This window comes from Bacillus rossius, chromosome 13 (genome assembly GCF_032445375.1).
Source record: "Bacillus rossius redtenbacheri isolate Brsri chromosome 13, Brsri_v3, whole genome shotgun sequence".
In the NCBI taxonomy this organism is placed as follows: domain Eukaryota; kingdom Metazoa; phylum Arthropoda; class Insecta; order Phasmatodea; family Bacillidae; genus Bacillus; species Bacillus rossius.
The window spans coordinates 32,993,086-33,017,281 of NC_086340.1; the positions used below are offsets into that span (position 1 = coordinate 32,993,086).

Sequence of the window (24,196 nt, forward strand, 5' to 3'; positions counted from 1 at the left end):
AGAGCAGCATGTTGATGCCAGAGATGCTAGAGTCCAGCATGATGTAAATGTACAGAATGTGGAGTGGTTTCAATTCCACAATCCTTTTCCTGCAAGTGACTTCGTGATGTCCATCAGCACACACATCACGGGAGATGAATCAATCAACTGTCACAGAGCCTTTGAAATTGGGAACTTGTTAATGTCTAACTTGGTAGCCAAAACTTTGACCAAATCAAGTTCGTCAGAAAGAATGTTTCATGAACATTCAAGGGTTAAAGTCAAAGTCTACTGGTACAAACGCCCTCTAATAAGAATAATTATTAAAATATGCGGAAGAAAATGTGGACGGAGACCTCGGCATTATGACTAAAAATGAATCCGAAGTGTTAGACATCGACCAATACGATGAGCCTAGTGGTCCAACAGCAGAAAAACGTCCAAGGCTTTAATTTTATTTCAACAAATATATCCTGTAATTTAGTGACAATTTTTCATGTCGATATAAATATACTAATTTTGTATCATAAATTATTGTTATCCTGTTTCTCACCCAATTCTGTACCTGCTGTTGAAAAAACTATTTTACTTGATGTTGGCAATAGATTAAATTGGTAAATTCATCCTTTTTGAAGATATTTTCTAAAACCTGAAGATGAAAACAACCATTTCCACTGATGTTGAAAATTTGACCTGCTGTAGTTTGGTAAAGGGTTGTCAGAATAATGTTCTCTTTGCCCCATTCGACATATAATTTAATGATAAACATTTATATTGTTACGGACGCAAACAGACCGCGATTCCAGGTTCAGAGCTGGCGGGTGGCCCTCCACGCCACTGGCGTCACACATCGTGTCACGTTCCATCCACTGACGTAAGGCATGCCACGCGCGCTTGGTCGGATTTCAAGGGTCGTCGCTACACCCCTCCGCTCCCCCCGTATCATCGTCCAGCGCTGTTATCGCTGAGCGGCCTTGGGAATTCCACGGGCCGCCGCGCGGAGTGGAGAGAATGGGCACCGCCTTTTTTGGACTTTTCGGGCGTCGGGTCGGTCAGGGATGACGCGACATGACGCAACAGCTGTCGTCGGTTCGAGAAGGGCACCTCAGGTACTTAAGCAGTGACCCGGCCTCTGCGGGGTTGCCGCGAGAGTTCCGAGAGTTCCGAGAGTTCCGAGAGTTCCGCGGGTGAAGGGTAGTGCGATATCGGCTGTATCCCTTATGAATCCAGTTCTCCCCACAGAGGTCGTAAAAATATTAAATACATTTATGATAAATAGTTTATTTTCGAAGATAATTAAAAAAAATTACATTGAAACGAAAATTTTTCGTAAATGTGAGAAATTGGTCCAACTTTGACCTACTGACGTTTGCTAGCTTGGCATCTAAAAAAAAAAATGCATTCTTGGTGTCATTCGACGCGTAATGTAATGCTCTACAACCTTTATTTGAAGAACGTTTTCAAAATTTTGATTAGTTTATGAGATATTAGCTTATAAATGTCTATAAAGGTAATCGAAGATGTAATGAAAGAAATTTAATGTAGATGTTATTGCAGATATAATAATATCTGCAATAACATCTACATATTGAGGTGAATGCATATAGTTTTTAAATAACTTCAGTTAAAAGTACAGATTTGTATTCAGTTATTAATACTGGGATCATATTATTAATAGTTTTTGATTAAAGAAAATGATACATATTTCAGAAGCTTACAAGTTTTAGTATTCTTTCATTATGAAAGTATAACACACTGGAAATATAACACACTTCAAATTAACAGGTGTTGTAAAAATTTTATATTTATGATAATTTAGTCTATGAACTTGGTACGTTGCAGCAATTCAGAGGCTACTTCAAGACTATTCATTGAACCAGAACATACGGGAATTTGTTTTTTGTTTTAAAATATATATAAGTTGAAAATATACCAATATTTACTCTTAGCACATTTCTCGCTCGTTACTCAAAAACCACGGCTGGTATTGCACCTCCCCTGGTACAGCACTAGGCATGAATGTTTAAAACTTATATTTTTTTGTAATTAACTTTAAATTATTCAGTTAAATGGTTCAATTCAGACTCATCAAAAATAAGTATTTTAATCTGATATTTGTGCAACTTCAGGTAAGTTATCATAGTTAAAAATGTTTGCCCGACCAATTGCGCCATGGTCATAACGAAAATTAATGTTCATTTTCTTTTTTAGAAGTTTTATTAAGTCATTAATTATGTAAACTTCATAAATATATAAAATAATTCACGAAATATTGGATGGCCATATAAGAAAATGTGACGGTTTGAGGTAAGTTTGGAAGCTTTTGCATTATCTAGAGCGCGAAAAAAATTCCTGCCAAATAGTTAAATCACGTAATTGACCTCGAAAAAACACTTGAAATCAAGATAGCGATTAACGTTATCGCAAGTAAAATATGTTTACATTTAACCATATCATCTTGAAGTTAGGAACACAAATTTTGTGATAAAAACTAATTGATTTACATTATTCAACACTTCCCTATTAAAATAACCTTACACTGTTTTTTATTTATTGCCTACCGTTGCTGTAAACGACAGCTGATAACGTTCGTAAGGCCCGTTGCACACACAGCGGATTTTTTCGAGCGGATGGTTTACCGTCGCCGCCGTTGCACTAGTAGCCCACTGTAGTACATTGGAGCTTGCACATTCGACAAAAAAAAAAAAAAAAAAAAAAAAAAAAAAAAAAAAGATCGGTAAGTCTAACGTTGGCGTTAGCTTTGCAGCCGCCCGGTGCCACTGGAGCCGACGAAAGTTTTACCGTCGCTTCGAAGTAGTGGCCTACGTGATAAAATGCAGGTTTGCACACACAGCGGATTATACCGCTCTTGTTTGGGGCAGTATGATTTGAAATCTCCTGCATGCACCGTATCCTCTCCCCCGTGTGTTTTGTTATAATGAGTGACGAAATTGATAGTGAAATCCTTATTTCATTAGTGGAAGCTATGGGATAAAACTCGACATTTTTAAGGACCGAAACGCCACGAAAATCGCTTGGCATGCTGTGTGTGTGGAATTACGAAGTGATTTCGACCAGATGCCAGAAAATGAAAGGAACAATTTTGGTAAGTCAAGTCCATGTTCCTTCTATAATTCAATTCATTAATAATTTGTGCCTTTCTATCATTTTGGAATGGAATGGAATATATTTAATTGGAAAAAAGTGAAGTTATTATTTTACCTTTTTTATTGAAATATTACATTATTCAAAAATTTCACAAATTAAACACAGTGTGACAAGAAAAATGTGTAAACAATTTACACTTTGGACATCTGCCAGGAAACCCTTCCTACACTTGAAACAAAATATTTACAGGGAATGTTTCTCACATTGTTCGCTATCAGGCCTCCTCTTATCGTGTTTTCTCCTGGTATTTCTTCCATCCCTACAATTGAGGTTGCATCCTCAACTATGTAACCATCTCTATCCCTAACATAATTATGAAGAACAATGCAGGCTTTAACAATATCATTAGCTAATTGTGGTTGAACATTTAAAGGTCGCTGGAATATTCTCCATTTGTTGCTGAGAATACCAAAAGCACACTCTATGTACCTTCTTGCTCGACATAATCGATAGTTAAAGATTATCTTTTCCTGTGTTAAATGTTTCCCAGCATATGGCCTGAACAGGTGTTTGTGTAGCCAAAATGCTGCATCACCAACAAAAAAAAATGGCACTTTCGTACTTCCTGTAGCTGGTAGGCACATCTCATCAAGTAACATTTTTGAACTGCTTTCTATTGATTTCCACAGCTGAGTGTTTGAAAATTGACGAGTCACAGTCCTTACCATAACTACCAACATGCACAAAAATAAATCGGTACTTACTATCTGCAATGCCCATCAACACAATTGAATTATAGTCTTTATAGTTAAAATACATAGATCCACTTTCTATTGGACTCACGATGCGGACGTGTTTTCCATCGACTGCCCCAATACAATGAGGAAAGTTTTATATTTTTTCGAATCCGTCTGCTACTGATTCCCACATTTGGGAATGGCATGCACTCACTTTTCATGTCCTTCCACACTGCTTGACAAACATCTCTAACTAACACTCTTGCTGTTGAGATTCCTACTCTGAAGGAATAATGTAGATCGGTGAAAGTACATACACTTGCTACATACCTGAAAAACGCACAAAAAATCATTACAAAAGCATAGTTTATATTATTTAAGAAGACATACATTTACTATAAATAAATTAGAGTTTTTTCTTTGTCACTTCCGAAAGTAAAAAAGCCTGGAATTCGTTTATGAATTCTAACCTAATAGAAACATTAGTAGTTTCTGCACATGCGCAAACGAAAGTCACTCAAATTTTGCTAGGTACCAAACTATTCTGCACAACAGAGAAAGCAATTTATTTTATTTTTGCTTTTTCCCCAGGAAAGGAAGTTATGAAGCGTTGGAAACATATACGTGACGCTTTTGCCAAGGCCGAGATGAATATTAAAGAAAACAAAATCACTGGTTCCGGAGCTACCAAAAAAAGAAAATACGTATTTAATGACGAACTTCAGTTCCTGAAGAAAATATACACTAATTCAGATACAGCAGAGAGTTTTATTGAATAACAGAACAATGATGACAACGACGGTACGTTGCAAACTGAAAGCACTGTACAAGAATGCGGAATTACAGCAACATCAGAATCCTCTCCTCCTTGTCAACCACGGAAGAAAAAAAAAGATGAAGTAGATTTGAAAATTTTGAAGATTTTAGAGAAAAAAGAACAACCTGACCACCAAATGTCCTTCCTTAATAGTCTACTTCACCACAAACAAACTTTCAGTAAAAATGAGTGGCTTCAATTCCAAGTGGAGGTTCTTCGCCTGATTTACAATATTAAAAATCAAAACTTTGCCACGCCTTACTATCAGGGATGCTCTACGCAACGCTTTCTCACCAGCAGCATCATATCCGCCCACCACACTATGATCCCCAACCTCAGACATTTCGACAGCCAACTCAGCCACATTTTTCTATGAACCCACAATATTCCCATCCTCCACAAGTGCCACATTAATTCCCTCACAAGACGAACCACCTAAACCACCATGCCAGCCGAGACAAACATCTCGAACTATCACAGATCTGGCTCCCTACCCATCACGACAGCACAAACCACAAGCCTCAGCAGCTGAACATTTTGCAGAGTTCGTTGGCGATGAAGATTGTGGAAGATATTCTACACCAAGTTCACTTTCTTCAAATACAATGGCCATACATTTCTAATTGTAAATTGATGTACGTTTATATAATTTATACTTACAGTATAATATAAAGAATAAATATGTATGTTTTTTTTATTACAACAGTTTATACAATCACTGGCACAGATTTTTTACATTATATTACCCCGTATTATTATTTTTAACTTTCACATTTAAGAGTTATTTTCACTTACCTTAGTGTTATAGCCAGCATTCTACTGGTTGAATACAGTTTCTCATTTTTGTATTTCTGCGCTGAATGGTATCTTTTAACCGACCATGTAGTTCGTCAAAGGAAGTGATTGACATCCTGAAATAGTTGAAGAATTTCTTGTCATCTTTCCTCAACTCTTCGAACAATGTGTAGAATGCGTCAACCTAATTTCTTCGTTCATTAATTGGATGAACCCAAAACAGTCGAAATTTTCTTCGTCTTCTCATTCGACGACGGAATAACAAAAATGCTAGGAGCTGCTCTTGGTTCATTTCAGACTACACAACTGAACTGAAATTAGTTCCACAACTACAACTGCTGGTACCGACGTATATTTTTCCGTCCATTGCCGGCGGTGAAATATCCAACCATTAGCTACGGTAAAATATCCGACCATAAGCGACGGTGGGGTGTCCGCTCGGATAAATCCGCTGTGTGTGCAACGGGCCTAAAGTACCAGGTTTTTCTCAAAATTGTTGTTCTTTCTTATTACTCTAATTGAATGGGTGAGTTGAAAAAGGTATATATTCCAGAAACCTTAACTTTCAGCTTAAAAAAAAAAAATGCTGCTTTTCAAGAATACTATTTTTTTTTTAAATACTTCAATTATTGATTTATATCTTGAAGTCGGTAGAATACGTCATACTTAAATATATAGTTATACAATTTTTATAGCATATATATGTAAATGTGTAAAAGAATGTGTTCCCTTTTAAACTCAATATTCGACACGTGAAAAAAAATTAACAAAGAATTTTATAGAATATTACGTTACATAACTTAACATTCCGTTATGAAGTATCTCGTTCAGTCACGCTATGTCACACTACATCACGTCGTGCTGTGCGAAAAAAAAAAAATATTACTCTTACATTATCATTGAAAAGTTAGTCATCATCGCTCATTCAGGATATAGTAAATCACCTTCTGAAAATTTTGCAGTTTTTCCTGTTTTAAGCGTATTTTTCCCATCGTGTACAATATATTGCCTTGTTTATTAAGAGTAATATTTAATAGTCGGTAATGGCAATGGGTTCTGGGTGAGGAGCTGGAGAACTTGTGAATGGGGTCAATGACAGACCACTTTGACGTCACAGCTGTTATCTTGACCTTTACCTTGATCCCAGACCTTGACATCTGACCTTTACCTTGATCCCAGACCTTGACATCTGACCTTTACCTGGATCCCAGACCTTGACATCTGACCTTTACCTTGATCCCAGACCTTGACTTCTGACCTTTACCTTGATCCCAGACCTTGACATCTGACCTTTACCTTGATCCCAGACCTTGACTTCTGACCTTTACCTTGATCCCAGACCTTGACTTCTGACCTTTACCTTGATCCCAGACCTTGACTTCTGACCTTTACCTTGATCCCAGTGGAAATTTTGGATCCACAATTTAAAAGTCCGCCATTTTGGATTCGCCATCTTGGACCCCGTCATTTTTTTTTCCACTATCCAATGACATTTAAATTTTTCGGCCATAATTTTAAAAATCGATATTTTTATGCTAGAAAATCAGGAAAATTAGAAATTTATAAAATTAATTACTTAGATAAATTTTAATAAAAAAACGCACTTTAATCATGAACCCGGTGAGGGCAACAAAAAGTAATCTCCCCCCGTAGTGGCAGCTTACAGAGCTGCTTTTTCCAAAGCATATATGAACTGAAAATCCCCATTCCCCTCTTCCCATAAATTACTCATTTCTTGCCATCCCCTTCTTCGAGCTTTAATACTATTGGCTCTACCACCCTATTCTATGCTCGTTCCTGATTGGTTCCCCACCTTTGCTATAGTTTTCCCCAACCCCTGCCTCAATTTCATGCTATAAATACCGACTAGCTAGCCCGGGGCCCCTTCAGTTGTGCTGCTATTTGTAATACATTCAGTATGGTTTTCATAGAGGATGTCCGCGATTTTGTGATGGAAATGGTGCATGGCAACGTCAGTATGAACTTTTAAGAAGTACAACATAATCTATCATCCACCATCCACAATGTTCTCGCCGGGTTCCTGGCGGATAAAGTGTTCATTTTATATCTGCACCACGCGGTTCAAACATGCGTTGGGGCTGCGATGGCAGCCCAAAGTGGATCAAGATGATGGCGTGGACAGTGTCTTAGGGGAGAGCGAAGGGGATGAACAGCGGTAAATATTGTGTTTGTGTATCGACACTTTCAAGACCAGCCTCACAGCCTTGCTTACGAGAATCTTCCATCATAATTTAAATTTTCTGTAAATGTTGTCACAATTACCGCATCATTTTTTTCGTTGTGTCGCTGAAGACACTTCACCACCGCTGTCATCAAGCGACCATGGTTGGCAGAGGGTTTTGGACCTGCCGATACCACCGCCCTCTGTCCTGAACGTGTTGTGGCCAACACCCCGACGAGCCATGGCAGTCACACATCGTGGACTCGGCATACGCCAATCCATGGCACTTCATCACCCGAACCCCCGCCATCATGGCACAAGTTCAGAGCTCCACCACATGGTTTTCACAGCGGACAACAACCATGAAATACATGGACGTCGTCATGTACTGCGAGGTAGAGGACGACGATGAAGGTAAGTAATTCGCCTCCCTGCGGTTCTATCCGGACCCACACTCGCCATGAGGCAAACAAGTGCACATTCTTTGACATCTCCGAAGATTACTTTTTCATATGGGTCGAACTACAGTGTTACATTCATCACATAGCTAGAGTCGTGTCGAGACTGGACACAAAATCGGCTTAAATGGGACCCGAAATATCCGTACAAAACTGTGAAACCGGTGTCTGCCTTTGACTGAGAGGTCTACAATTGCGTAATGAATGTCAGTCACCCAAGAGCATGTTTCCCATGTATGCTTTAAGAACTCATAAGTTCTCAAAATGGTGATCACAATCATCGATACAACGAACAGTGCCACGAAACAAAACATTTGTTTATATATGTACAGGGAAACACCGCAGTGGGGAACGTTAGAAGACATATGTTCCCCGTGACCAGGACAAAGAAAACTTTTCCACTGCAAAGTTAATGTAAAAATAAAAATCAATATCTTAATATATATAAATCTCGTGTCACAATGTTTGTCCTCAATGGACTCCTAAACCACTTAACCGATTTCGATGAAAATTGGCATTTATGTGTAATTTTTTCCAACTTGAGAGATAGGATAGTTTTTAATTCGATTAATGGTCTTAATCTGATAATTTTAGAGTTTTCTAATGTGATGTATGTATGATTTGGCAGAAAATCACCACGGCAACGGCTGTAGCATTGTTGATGCTTCATTCGTCTCCATGGCAACGACTATTTCATTGTTAGTGTAGTCCTCATCACTCATTAAATACAGACCACCAATTTTTAGATATATACAGGTAAATAACTATACACTGGTAGAACAAAGTCGGTCAGGATTTGAAAGTGATATAAATTATTCAAATTAAGAAGACAATTACTAACTACATCTGATTTCTAAAAAGGTCCAGTGAACTCTTTAACAAGTCAACCGATTTCGATGAAAATTGGCATTTATGTGTAATTGTTTCCAACTTGAGAGATAGGGTAGTTTTTATTTCGATTAATAGTCTTAATAATTTATAATTAATAATAAACTGATTATCAATGTTGATTGGTGTTTAAGCCCGGGAAACAGTGGGTACTTTGTCTCCATGACAACGTTGCGTGCTTGAGAGTCGGGAAACCATCGGTGCTATTCGTTTTTTCTTCGGTACATTACAAAGCATTGTATTAAGTTTTTGTCAAAATTAATTAATTTTCATTTTATTTCATTTATTATAACTGTAAATAGGAGATTTGGTCTCATTTTACCCCCCATAAATACAACCGTGCGAAGCCGGGTCGGGCAGCTAGTAGTCTATAAAACTAATGTGTTAAATGTGTTTATTGCTTTTAAAAATTGTCAAAGTGATTTATGTAAACTGTAAGAACCTGAACCATTGTATTCTACCTATAAATTGTAGTTTGAATAACTGTCTTTTCTGTATTCAGCCGGTATTGGTAGGTAAAAGTGATGGAAATTAAAAAAAAATTGTTGTTAAAACCTACCACTATACTAAAAAGAATTAAAATATAATGTCATAATGATATATTCAAGTTATGCGATTCATAATAAGTTCAAGTTCACTAAAATTCTTGAAAAATTTTCAATTAACATTTGTGAAATTCTTAGAAAATACAGTTCATCACTGCAGAGAGAGAGAGAAAGCAAAGTCATATCACAACGCCAGGTGATGGGTCAAGGAGCATGGGAGTGCACGTCCGCTGACCACCGAAGTGCTGCTGCATCAGAGTCCTAGCACCGCCTCTTCCTGGGCCGCATGGAGGGTAAAAACAGTGGAAGTTGCCAGCTAGCCATGGCATGGAGCACCTGCTATTCCACAAATGCTCTCACCAGACATGTTACATTATTACGTTTACAGAAATAAAAAATCCTTTCAATTACTCATAACATTTTATTTACATAATATTACACACAGAGTAAAACGTCAATGTTTCAAAATACCTTTTTCATCCACCCACAAATCAAACTCAGGTCCATGGAAGAGCCAGCGAATCAAAGCTTTACTGATCTTGCGTTTCAAAACTTTTTCAACAAGAAAAGTGCTGGAAACTTATTTTTTTTAAAATTCGTTCTGATAAAAGCCAACTCACTTTTTTTTATTGTTCAAGTCTTCCAGAAAATACGTTCGAGGATCGGCATGTCTTATCCTAAAAATACAAAATAATTTACCAGTCCACTTTCCCTTGGAGGGCCTTTGAAATATTCCGAGATTTTTTTGGATTCGTAAAAGTCACCGACATTAGCTTTCTTCTTTCGCGGATCCAGTCACTTATTGGAGTACACGGTTCGAAGCAAGCGATTGTCATGTAGGTCCTTTGGCTTCATTTTCGTGTTAGAATGCCCCGTGGCTTACCTACTATTTTCGGCAAGATATACAAACACTTGAAAGTTGCATTCGCTATCAAATATCTATACAGTTTATTTTTAGCAGTACGAAAGAGTAGTCATTTATGCCGTAATTGTCATCAATGCCTTGAATAATGCATTAAAATATTATTTCCCATCGTCCGTCTGCAATAATAACAGCCTACATTTTTGCTTAAAAACATCGGTCATCGCATTCATAACGACAGCAGCAGTTATTAGTTTCAAGGGCATAGACCAAATAAATATGACTGTTCGCACGCGCGTATTCGAGAATTTCAGTAAAATCGGACTGCAAATAGTCGTTCAATCCTAAAATTATGATATTTTGTTGTGGCTAATTGTGTCTTGGGGTTTTATGAAACTCGCACGCATGGCATACTTTGTCATGGTTAGTATTCAATGTAGCCCGCTTCCTGTAATTCTTCGATAATGGAAACTATTTCATTTGTGTGCGATTAATTTTCCAACACTCTTTGATGCTTTCAAAAGTCTCAGTCTTGAAACTTAATTCATTGGAGTCATCCCAACGATTTTTTTTGCCTAAATCGAGTTTATGTAGCTCAGCCCTTGAGATTTCCGAATAAAAGGCTGGTTATAAATGGATACCTTTCATGATCATTGTCCTTAAATCTTCGTGAGCTTGGGTCCGTTTGCGAAATCAGCGTGTGTGGCTTTTAGTAGTTTTATATTTTCGCAAATCCTTCTCCAAATAACGTAATTTTTTTTTTGTGAAACACCAACTCACACAGGCCGCGAGTAAGTTTAATTTTGTCCTTACCACATTGGATAATATTACCAGACAATAAATGTACACCATAAGTCGTATCGCTTGTTCCAGATTCATCAGAGGTGAAGTATTCGTTCACGAGTGGTCCGAGTTCGAGTCCCTTGTTACAAGGTTTCTTCCTGAGAAATCTGTTATGCTGTACTTCTTGCATGCTAGAATACACGCTGGAAGTAGTGTAGCTTTTGGGAGAACTCTTACGTTTCGCTGAGGTTGTAGACTGTGACTCTTCCTTGATTTCGATTTTAGCGGGTTTTTCACGTGCGTCTTCGTCCCACGTGGCTATGAAATTATCCAGACATGCACTTAGGGGTTTCAAGTCCTCTTCCCTACGAACTTCGTCAGCTAATCTGTGCTGCTTTGCGAGTAAGTACTTAGCATATATGGATTCGATCACCTCGTACAACTGTTTAGCTAAATCGGGTTTTTCATCAAAAATTACTGGGAAACGCCTTTCGTCACTAGACGCAAATTAAGTTTGGCTAGAAGCGACTTTGGGTAATTGCGTCTTTGTGCATTCGATACTTCGATCATGTTGCGAATTTGTGAATCCGAGCTCTCCGCACGCTGGTCGATGGCTAGCAGGTACCCTAGTAATTAGTTTTTCACACTTTATACTTTTTGAGCCAGTAGCGAAATGTATTTCCGGATGTCGGCATCGTGAGACCCGAGAACAGTATGAAAGTCTCAACTGCTACGACCATATTTCGAAATTCTATGACTCATTTTTTTATTATAAACTGATCGAAACCTTGTCTGTACCTGCCTTTATATAGAGGCCAGTCTTTGACTAACTAAGAATCCGTGCTCATTTTTTCAGCACAAGGAACACATGTATTTGAATTCCTGGAAAGTCATGTCAGTGTTAACGTGATCGGCATAAGCACGACTTAAATTAAGTTCATCCATGGGGAAAAGTACTATGAAATTAGCATTGTCACGAAGCAAATGTTTCGGAATTCGCTGTAGGTATGACACAGGTAAATACAGTATACTTTTGCATGTCTGCCCATGAAAAAGTATTCTTGTATTATGCCTTGATTTTCATACACAACATCAAAAACTATTACAGAATTGGCTCTTGCTTCACTAGGAGGCAGCATATCTGCATTATCGATAAACGGAAAATACTGCAGGCCTTCCACCGAACGTAAAATCGTAGGTAGACGCTGGTACTTTGGCTTGGAATATAGGTACACGTTTTCGAACCTAAGGCCGTTTGGTTCCTCCAACAAACTCCGTAGAACACACGTTCTGCCGCAGTTGGATGGCCCCGCCAAAACTCATCGTATGGTAGAAGGTAATAACGAGCCGTGACACGTTTCGCACGCACTGACTACATCGTGTTGTGTTATACGCACGGGCAAACACACTTCTTGCTTGAAGATTTGCATTGTACTGGCGAAATTGTATAAAATAAGCGTATATTAGTTTTTAGCCCAGTGTGCTGTGATGAGTTTTGCGAGCAAGTCCGGAGAAGTACTCTTATACTCGCTGATTAATAATCTACATTTCGAGCTACACATTCCAGGTTACAGATTCTGCGGTTCAGGAATGAAACTAGCCAAAGCTGGTCAACTACTAGTCCTAGGTGATATGGGGATTAATTCTCTTTATGAGAAGCGCAAGCAGTACGATATTACTTATTTCCTCATATAAATTTGTATTTAAGTCACCTAGCTGACAAGATACTGGTACAGGAATCCCAATATATAAGCAAATAATCGAATTCATAACTTGGAGAAAAAATCGCGGCGTGAGGCGAATCCAAAATCACGAAGGCAAGAACCAAAATAGGAATGTGTTCTCGCCAAGCTAGGACAACAAGTCAAAGACGAATGCACAAAGACAAAGTCAAAGACAAAGAGAAAACCTAGTGCACAAAAGACCAAGAAAAAGGGCGGATTCCTGCCCTTGCTTTTACCTACCATTGGATCACTCGGAGGCAAACATAGCTAGTTCAGTCAATACTTCCGAGAACCAACAGAAACATTTAAAGGAAGCACAACGTCAGAATGCCAACATGAAAGCCATTTCCATGGGTAAAAAATAGCGCAGGACTTATCTTACGACCCTTCAAAGCAGGTTGAGGCATGGAAAGGTTACATGTGAAAAAATCCTAAGTTACCTGCTAAAACGTCTGTTAACCAATATATATTTAATCAGGTACGCTCTAAAACTGAAAATACCAAATTTCCGAGGCATGTTTATGCGAGACACGTTACCTAGCAAGCCAAAGCCTCGTGAGCGTGCTATTATTAATTTAGATGTGTCTACAGGATGTGGCACGCACTGGCTGGCATACATAAAGTCTGAAATAATGGCCGAGTACTTATATAGTTTCTGTAATTTGAGACCTCCACCAAAACTTAGATGGTACCTCGGCCATACCACTACACTGTACTACTATTCCAAACTGAACAGTCGCCTAACGAAACCAACTGTGGACACTTGTGGCTTCACTTTATAAGTAAAAAAAAAGTAGATAATTTTTTGCTTATAAAGTAACAGAACTGTTTTGAAAATTAACAAGTCATGTCGATAACACTTAATTTGCCGGGTCATAGCTCAAAGCTTCGAGCAAATTTCTACCCGTTTTTGGAGTTAGAATGAGAATGGGGTGTCGGGCGCTTAGATTTTTAATCTTATAATGCCATACCGAATATATAAAAATATAAATGCAAAATTAGTTTCCTGAGGGATGTTTCCGTTCAAGAAATAACAATTCCCACTGGTGCGTACAAGTTGAAAGATGTTGCAAGTTGCATCAGGCACGCCCTACATACAAACACCATGTTTGAAGAGATAATTCCAATACGTTATAGTGCAAACTTTTGTGTAGCAAACAAATCGCCTTTTAGAAAACAGGTACCATAGGTACGATGCTCGGATTATAACCGAAAATAAACGCGGCCAAAACTTTGCATGTCTCCACACAGACGGCAAATACTATGTCGACAAATGTTATAAGAATAAAGTGTAATTTGGCAGACGGTGTTTACATAAACGATAAAATGAGCAATTGTATTTACGAGTTTTCAACCACCGAACCGCCAGGATATAGGCTCATACAAGTGTCGCAAAGCATTATTTACTGTCCGGTAATTGCCACGAAGTAGTCTCAATTGTCGATCAGAACAATAAACCTGTAAATTTTCGAAACAAAGAAAATACACTTTGTATACACTTGAAGCGATGGGCTTGGTTTTCGAGACCTATAAAACACAGAAGCTACACGAAACCAGAACCAGTCCGCTACGAGGCCGTGGCAAGTTAACATCTCTTAGCGTGAAGTATCTCCGTGGTATAGGTTAAAAAGTGCGCAAGCATGGTGGCCAACATTTTAAGCATTGAGGAAAAGGCCGAGCTTAATGACTTATCAGTAAGGTCGAGTACCACTACCACTCCCCGTAACTCCAAGGACCATATTCACTAGGAAGAGAAGTTCGTATTCCATTAATGCCACAAGATGTCTACACATTAACGTCGCAGTCGTTTATACGTATAAGAGGCACGCAGGCAAAGGCAAATTGCATGCATTCAGCCACCATTTCTTCCAGTCGAAATGTCACGTTTGAACTGAACATTATTTCTATAGATGGAACGTGAAACCCTGGTGTTCAGCGAAAATCGTGAAGTTTGCAATATAAAAGGATTTCAAGGTTCCTGTTTACGAACATAAAAAATTCGATGTTTGTGTTCCAGTTTCCTTGCTTCTGGAATTCGGAAGATTATAAAAAAATATTAATTCAAGCCCATCAATAACTGGGTAATTACATGACCTCTCGCCCAAAAGCCATAAGAGAGGGTGAGACTGTTGAATTTTGTCAAGAAGGAAAAACCGGTAGAATTTGCGTTTCACAGTTGGAATTAGGAGACTGCCTCATATTAACCCAAAATTGAAGGAACCACTGGATTGTTAAAACGTCTTCGAGCTTTGAAAAGCAAATATACATAATTTTAGCACTTTAAACTGACAGGCAAATGAATTCCAAGGCTAACAGCTCAGTTTTCAACCAGTGTTTTTTTGGAAAATGTTTAGTTTTTACACGCTTTATATTAGCTTCACCTGTATGTTTGTTTGTATGTTTGTAACCGACTCCTTTGCACTCGATTTTGACCAACTTTAAACTGACAGATTTAATCTAAACTTCGTACACTTATCGAGGACCGGTGACAATACACTAATTTAATAAGGTTCTCTCATCCTGATTATGATCGACACAATAAAATAATGTCCTCACCCAGCCTCTGTGTGAGAGCAAGTGAGACAACCGTGCAGTCGGCGCATGCGTACCGTCTACCTACTTTCCAGCTCGAGCACTCGGGGTATTAGTATTATTACAATATATTCTCGACGGTTGGTTTGTTGGCCGAGCGGATTAAGGCGCGGGTCTTCGATTACGTCAACCTAAGAACTCACCGGTCGTGGGTTCTAATCCTGTCCACGGCTGGAAAAAAAAAAACATTTGTTTTCTTTTCAACAAATTTTGGGATTGGTGCCGTAAATCCAACTAATTCGTCTGGGACTTCGCCAATCCTTCTATTCAAACTAAAAAGTGAAAAATAAATAAAGTTTAAAAAAATTAATAAACACGCTTTTAAAGCACATCGAACTAAAAAAGTTAAAAATAATTTTTAAAGTAAGCTTAAACCAATAATGAATGAACAATACTAGTATTATTGTTAAAAAAAGCGTGGGGCGCTTTGTTCCATATTTATCGTACATCGAGCGCCCGATGGTAGAGCAGCCGACATGTCATTGGAAGGCTCTGGGTTCGAATCCCAGTCCGGGCTATCCGAAATTTTCTCACATATTCTATACACTCTTATTGAGAAGGTCCTTTCCTCATCCTTTCCCAATACTTTCTCAATCCTTTCTCAATCCTTATCATTCCCAAAATTTCTGTTACGTAAATGTGGAATGCTTCACGTAATAATTAATCTGTAACTTCCATCCTTTCCTGCTTCACAACATTAATTTCGTACAGTATGTAAGACTGGTCGATATCACTTTTTCGTCAATAACCTTATACCATTAAGTCTCACTGTAGGTATATATGGATAACGTTAAAATCTTTGAATGGCTTCTAAAATCGAGATTTGACTATCAATACGGCTGTACACATTAATAATTTGGAAAATAATTACAGTTACTTATAGTTATCACGGAATTAATAGTAGATTAGAACAAATAACAGTTTAAAAAAATAAAAAAAAACGCTTTATAAATAAACTAAACTAAAAAGTAGAAAATAAACAATAGGTAAAAAAACTAAAAAAACACGCTTTTATAGAAAATCCAACTAAAAAATAGAAAATAAATTTTAATAAATTTGAATTAAAAATAACGTAAAATAAAAAGAAATTGTATGTTATTTAAAAAAAAGCGTGGGGTGCATTTTAAGATATTATTAAAAATGATAATCCTTCTACTCATATCTGTCAATAAAATAATTATAACTATTGACATCATTCACCCCACGCTTTTTTTAAACAACATACATTTTTTTATTTTACGTTATTTTTAATTCAAATTTATTAAAATTTATTTTCTATTTTTTTAATGTTTTTTTCTATAAAAGCGTGTTTTTTTAGTTTTTTTAAACTATTATTTATTGAGAAACGAAAGCTATCCCTACGTAGACAAGAACATAGATATGTAAAATGGCGATGTATACCTACGTTTTCACATGTGCTCGCAGATTTAGTCTTCGTACTATGGTCGGGAACTTTACCTGGTAGAGTCAGGAAATGTACTAATCAGTAGCTGCATTGCTTGTGTTTGATATGAGCAATTTCATAATCGATTATAGGTTGGAAATTTCTACAAAAGTTAATTTTTCACCAAACACGACCGCGTACTTCCTGATACTCCACGATAGTCATAGGTTACGGCTCGTTGTCAGGTCTCGTGAAAATTCTCTCATAAATTCCGACGTGTTAGCGAGATTAAATTAGTAACGACTGGACATTGCTGGCGACAAGATGTACTGCAACAAGTCAGATTTCCAGAGCCAAAACGGATTCGTGCTCAAGGAGATTTCTGTCACCTCCAACGGCACGACTCAAACCCGGCCTTCCAGCCTTCGTAACCTTGAAAACTACTCGACGAAAAAAGCAAACGTTCTAATGAATGGCTGTGCAAATACTACCACGGCCTGAAGTGATATGAAGGGGAAATTCCGTACCAACAAGTGAAAAAAAAACTCTAGACAATTTATTATTACAAAACAAAATAATTTGCATTGCCGGACATGAGCAGAAGAAATGGCTGAGCGAGTTATGCGGAGCACAATTACAAATTGCACACCTGCAGACTGAATATGGCTGTCCTTCCCTTTGCAAGCTTTGTGTCATGTATGGCCAGCAGCCACACGACATATTTGATCGAGTGCCTGTACAAACTCACAGCTACTGCGGAATGGCACTCGCAGTATGAATAATAATTTTTTTTTAAATATTGACACACCTGAACATTGTTTTTTTTTAAATTTTGATATACCTAAATATTCATTATTTTGTATAAATAGATCAGAATTCCGGCCGACGAATCAGTTTAAGACAGGACTATTACACCGTTTAACCGATAGCTCGAGTACCTGAGTTCTAAGCCGGACTTTGGATGTGTCGAATACTCATTTTTCGACGAAAAGTACAATTTGCGCCCCTATACGGAAATTAGTTATGGCGGAGTTTTGCATTTCTTAATGGCTCAATTGCCACGCAGCTACAAGCTATCGCAACAACAAATAGACTGTTCAGGCATTGTGTTTAATCTTAAACGACGAACTGAACTGGCAGCACCAAGGAACAAGTTCCCGGCACAATAGTTCAAGTATTTACAGCACTGACGGAACAAGACTCAGGACGCCACCGAATCCAGGACATTTTATGTCCGTCCAAGCCTGAACCACCTTTGCTCGACGCCGTACACGTGCTGGTAAACCGTCGAACCAGCGTCGCCGCACGATATGTCTCCGCCAGCTGAAACCAGTTTGATAGTAACAATGCAACACATTCAGATACTGTTAATCGTAGCGCAGTGCATTCGTTATTGGAAGACTTTCTAAAGAAAAAATCTGAAATATGTATTTGATATATGTGTTGAAGAATTAACGACCACGGGGACCCGCCAGCCTACAAACACATGAAAAAGGCAGCCCTCGACCATCGAGACCCGCAAGCCCACAACCCCAGGGACCCGCAAGCCCACAACCCCAGGGACCCGCAAGCCCACAACCCCAGGGACCCGCAAGCCCACAACCCCAGGGACCCGCAAGCCCACAACCCCAGGGACCCGCAAGCCCACAACCCCAGGGAACCGCAAGCCCACAACCCCAGGGACCCGCAAGCCCACAACCCCAGGGACCCGCAAGCCCACAACCCCAGGGACCCGCAAGCACACAACCTCGAAGACCCACCAGCCCACAACCTAGAAGAACTGCCAGCCTTGACCACAGAGACCCGCCTGCATTCGACCACCGAGACCCTTACTGCATTCGACCACCGAGACCCTTACTGCATTCGACCTCCGAGACCCTTACTGCATTCGACCTCCGAGACCCTTACTGCATTCGACCTCCGAGACCCTTACTGCATTCGACCTCCGAGACCCTTACTGCATTCGACCTCCGAGACCCTTACTGCATTCGACCTCCGAGACCCTTACTGCATTCGACCTCCGAGACCCTTACTGCATTCGACCTCCGAGTCCCTTACTGCATTCGACCTCCGAGTCCCTTACTGCATTCGACCTCCGAGACCCTTACTGCATTCGACCTCCGAGACCCTTACTGCATTCGACCTCCGAGACCCTTACTGCATTCGACCTCCGAGACCCTTACTGCATTCGACCTCCGAGACCCTTACTGCATTCGACCTCCGAGACCCTTACTGCATTCGACCTCCGAGACCCTTACTGCATTCGACCTCCGAGACCCTTACTGCATTCGACCTCCGAGACCCTTACTGCATTCGACCTCCGAGACCCTTACTGCATTCGACCTCCGAGACCCTTACTGCATTCGACCTCCGAGACCCTTACTGCATTCGACCTCCGAGACCCTTACTGCATTCGACCTCCGAGACCCTTACTGCATTCGACCTCCGAGACCCTTACTGCATTCGACCTCCGAGACCCTTACTGCATTCGACCTCCGAGACCCTTACTGCATTCGACCTCCGAGACCCTTACTGCATTCGACCTCCGAGACCCTTACTGCATTCGACCTCCGAGACCCTTACTGCATTCGACCTCCGAGACCCTTACTGCATTCGACCTCCGAGACCCTTACTGCATTCGACCTCCGAGACCCTTACTGCATTCGACCTCCGAGACCCGCCTGCATTCGACCACCGAGACCCGCCTGCATACGACCACCGAGACCCGCCTGCATACGACCACCGAGACCCGCTTGCATACGACCACCGCGACCCGCTTGCATACGACCACCGAGACCCGCTTGCATACGACCACCGAGACCCGCTTGCATACGACCTCCGAGATTCACCCGCCCACAACCCCAGGGACCCGCCAGCCCACAACCCCAGGGACCTGCCAGCCCACAACCCCAGGGACCCGCCAGCCCACAACCCCAGGGACCCGCCAGCCCACAACCCCAGGGACCCGCCAGCCCACAACCCCAGGGACCCGCCAGCCCACAACCCCAGGGACCCGCCAGCCCACAACCTCAGGGACCCACCAGCCCACAACCTCAGGGACCCATTATCCCACAACCTCAGGGACCCACCAGCCCACAACCTCAGGGACCCATTATCCCACAACCTCAGGGACCCACCAGCCCACAACCTCAGGGACCCATTATCCCACAACCCCAGGGACCCACCAGCCCACAACCTCAGGGACCCATTATCCCACAACCTCAGGGACCCACCAGCCCACAACCTCAGGGACCCATTATCCCACAACCCCAGGGACCCACCAGCCCACAACCTCAGGGACCCATTATCCCACAACCCCAGGGACCCATTATCCCACAACCCCAGGGACCCACCAGCCCACAACCTCAGGGACCCATTATCCCACAACCTCAGGGACCCACCAGCCCACAACCTCAGGGACCCATTATCCCACAACCTCAGGGACCCACCAGCCCACAACCTCAGGGACCCATTATCCCACAACCTCAGGAACCCACCAGCCCACAACCTCAGGGACCCATTATCCCACAACCCCAGGGACCCACCAGCCCACAACCTCAGGGACCCATTATCCCACAACCTCAGGGACCCACCAGCCCACAACCTCAGGGACCCATTATCCCACAACCCCAGGGACCCACCAGCCCACAACCTCAGGGACCCATTATCCCACAACCTCAGGGACCCACCAGCCCACAACCTCAGGGACCCATTATCCTACAACCCCAGGGACCCACCAGCCCACAACCTCAGGGACCCATTATCCCACAACCCCAGGGACCCACCAGCCCACAACCTCAGGGACCCATTATCCCACAACCTCAGGGACCCACCAGCCCACAACCTCAGGGACCCATTATCCCACAACCTCAGGGACCCATTATCCCACAACCTCAGGGACCCACCAGCCCACAACCTCAGGGACCCATTATCCCACAACCCCAGGGACCCACCAGCCCACAACCTCAGGGACCCATTATCCCACAACCTCAGGGACCCACCAGCCCACAACCTCAGGGACCCATTATCCCACAACCCCAGGGACCCACCAGCCCACAACCTCAGGGACCCATTATCCCACAACCCCAGGGACCCACCAGCCCACAACCTCAGGGACCCATTATCCCACAACCTCAGGGACCCACCAGCCCACAACCTCAGGGACCCATTATCCCACAACCTCAGGAACCCACCAGCCCACAACCTCAGGGACCCATTATCCCACAACCTCAGGGACCCACCAGCCCACAACCTCAGGGACCCATTATCCCACAACCCCAGGGACCCACCAGCCCACAACCCCAGGGACCCACCAGCCCACAACCCCAGGGACCCATTATCCCACAACCTCAGGGACCCATTATCCCACAACCTCAGGGACCCACCAGCCCACAACCTCAGGGACCCATTATCCCACAACCCCAGGGACCCACCAGCCCACAACCTCAGGGACCCATTATCCCACAACCTCAGGGACCCACCAGCCCACAACCTCAGGGACCCATTATCCCACAACCTCAGGGACCCACCAGCCCACAACCTCAGGGACCCATTATCCCACAACCTCAGGGACCCACCAGCCCACAACCTCAGGGACCCATTATCCCACAACCTCAGGGACCCACCAGCCCACAACCTCAGGGACCCATTATCCCACAACCTCAGGGACCCACCAGCCCACAACCTCAGGGACCCATTATCCCACAACCTCAGGGACCCACCAGCCCACAACCTCAGGGACCCATTATCCCACAACCTCAGGGACCCACCAGCCCACAACCTCAGGGACCCATTATCCCACAACCTCAGGGACCCACCAGCCCACAACCTCAGGGACCCATTATCCCACAACCCCAGGGACCCACCAGCCCACAACCTCAGGGACCCATTATCCCACAACATCAGGGACCCACCAGCCCACAACCTCAGGGACCCATTATCCCACAACCTCAGGGACCCACCAGCCCACAACCTCAGGGACCCATTATCCCACAACCTCAGGGACCCACCAGCCCACAACCCCAGGGACCCGCCAGCCCACAACCTCAGGGACCCACCAGCCCACAACCTCAGGGACCCAACAGCCCACAACTTTAGGACCCACCAGCCCACAACTTCAGGGACCCACCAGCCTACAACCTCCGAGATCCCCAAGCCTGCCAGCCTGGGTAGGTATGTACACCAAATATCATAAGGGAATGGTTGTGCTTACTTTGACAAAACATTTTCTGGAGGGAAAGTTTTACTTTTGCGGTTTTGTAATTACCTAACTCCCTCCACCAGGTAAACGTCTTTTGGAAAAAGAACCCTTAAGTGTCTGGAAACGTATATTGTACTTATGAGAACAATATGTTTGTGCTAGTGTAGGTTAAAGGAGTAGAAGAAAAACCATTTCGACCTTCTGATGTCAACAGAAGACAATCTCGCATCTTTGTTAAATTAAATATTTTTCAAGACTCGTCCGGCACCAAATGACTGCCTATGATCACAAAATCCACGTTTGCAAACACTGGTTTACCTATTATGATGACCAACCAAGAGTTACAGGGACTAACAGTACAGCAGTGTCTTACATGCACAAAACGTTTTGCGTGTTTTTGCTCATGTCTATCCAGACATGCCAGCCGGACCCCCAGAAGCCAATTACTATGTATATCAGAAACATGAATACTACAGTTATTGTATTTATGTAAAATTCGTCAGTGACTTAATCCCAGCTACGCTCACTTCCTCGCGGCCAAAGAATTTAATAATTTACAGGGGTAATGATGCTGAGAAGAATTTTGTGGAGACAATTATGAATATTGGAACACAAGTAAAATAAATATACGAAACCAGCCTACCCATTAGGTCTATGATGTCATTAGAGTACGTCAGCTTCTTTGCAGCCCAACAGTGCTGCTACTGCAAAACATCATTTATGGCTTAGAATTATAAAGTGCGAGACCACGACCATTTCAGTGGTAAGTACCTAGGAGCTAGCTGCCTTCAACCAGTGCAACCTTCTGCGCAGGCGGCCCAAGAAACTGGTGGTGTACTTACACAACCTGGCGTACGACGAAATGTTTATAATCAAGCAGCTGGGCTATGACAATAAGGGACTATTTATCATACTCCACACGCAAGTATAAAATGATTATGTTTTTCAAGATGCTAGGCGACAGTTTTTCAGTTCAGTTTATAGATATTTTCTGATTCATGGCACACAGTTTGGCATCCCTTGCATCATACCTGCCAAACCGACAATTTGAGGAACCAGCCAAAATTTTTACTACAGAAATGTACCTAGTCACGAGGAAAGGTGTTCTCCCCTACGATTATGTACCCAGCTGGGCGAAACTGGTCGAGCCCCAACTGCCGCCTAAAGAAGAAATTTATAATAAATTAAATTTCAGCAATATTAGCGATGACGATTATATTCATGCACAGGCAGCATGGGACAAGTTCGGATGTGTGACCCTGAGCGACTACATTGATGTGTACCTGAAGACAGACGTGCTGCTGCTCACTGATGTTTTCGAAAACTTTCGTCAGCTTTGCCTCGAGACTCACAGCATCGACTTCAGCCACTACGTCAACGCACCAGGGTTCACTTTCGATGCAATGCTTAAGGGGACCGCCTCGTCAGGGGTGTATGTGTGTCAGTGAGACGGGATGCTCGATTTTGCTTCTAGCGTAGTATAGTCTCTGCAAGGCTCTTAACTAGCGTGCAGTCTTCTCGTGGTCACAGAATAACTGTGAGATCTGAGCGCTGACTGTAACATAATATGGCCGAGAAATGAAGACAAAGGTGTAATGCAAGTCCCGTAAGTGCTTTCAAGAATATGCACTGGTTGTTTTACGCCTTAAAATTACTCCGAAAACATGCATTTTAGCCATTTTAACTCGTCTAAAAATACAGTATAAAACCTTTATCAGGCCTCAGATAACTCTTAAAAGCTTTTTGTAAGCAGACCCCACTAGGATATCTTGAGTAGTTTTGAAATCGCGTTTTTCCTGAAGCTCTACACGCCGTGTGTGTGCCCGGGTAGGCTGAGCCCTTAAGCAAACGCAGGTACGGCTGGACATTATGACGGATTACGATATGCACATGTTTATTGAAGCTTGGATCAGGGGCGGGCAAGTTGTCAAGCGCCACTGCAAGGCCAACAATACCAGTCTTCCCCGCACCTACTATCCCATTCCTCCGTCAACGCACATAATGTATCTGGACGCCAACAATTTATATTTTGTTTACATCATTTCATTATAAGAAGTTTGGCTCTTTTCGGAATTGCACATACTTTCACGGAATGACTTATTCTTAATGGTGATTGAGTGTTACAAATAGTTTCTCCTGTGA

The 24,196-nt window shown here is 41.9% G+C and overlaps 2 protein-coding genes across 2 annotated transcripts in view; one reads left to right on the plus strand and one right to left on the minus strand.

The window, feature by feature from the left end:
- LOC134538432 (ATP-binding cassette sub-family G member 1-like) overlaps positions 1–24,196 on the minus strand; it is a 314,270-nt gene that overhangs the window by 266,956 nt on the left and 23,118 nt on the right. The window lies entirely within an intron of this gene.
- Positions 7,981–23,502, plus strand: LOC134538617 (uncharacterized). Its single transcript, XM_063380049.1, has 4 exons — positions 7,981–8,032; positions 18,330–18,592; positions 19,505–22,022; positions 23,288–23,502. The coding sequence occupies exons 1-4, from the start codon at positions 7,981–7,983 to the stop codon at positions 23,500–23,502; spliced, it is 3,048 nt and encodes a 1,015-aa protein (XP_063236119.1).

What these genes read in the sequence shown, in the direction of transcription:
- LOC134538617 (XM_063380049.1), top strand. Translation starts at nt 7,981, where the DNA reads ATGAAATACATGGACGTCGTCATGTACTGCGAGGTAGAGGACGACGAT. An exon ending in GGTAGAGGACGACGATGAAG is followed by an intron (nt 8,033 to 18,329) that starts GTAAGTAATTCG and finishes GGGACCCGCCAG; the next exon opens with CCTACAAACACATGAAAAAG. An exon ending in ACAACCCCAGGGACCCGCAA is followed by an intron (nt 18,593 to 19,504) that starts GCACACAACCTC and finishes TCGACCTCCGAG; the next exon opens with ACCCTTACTGCATTCGACCT.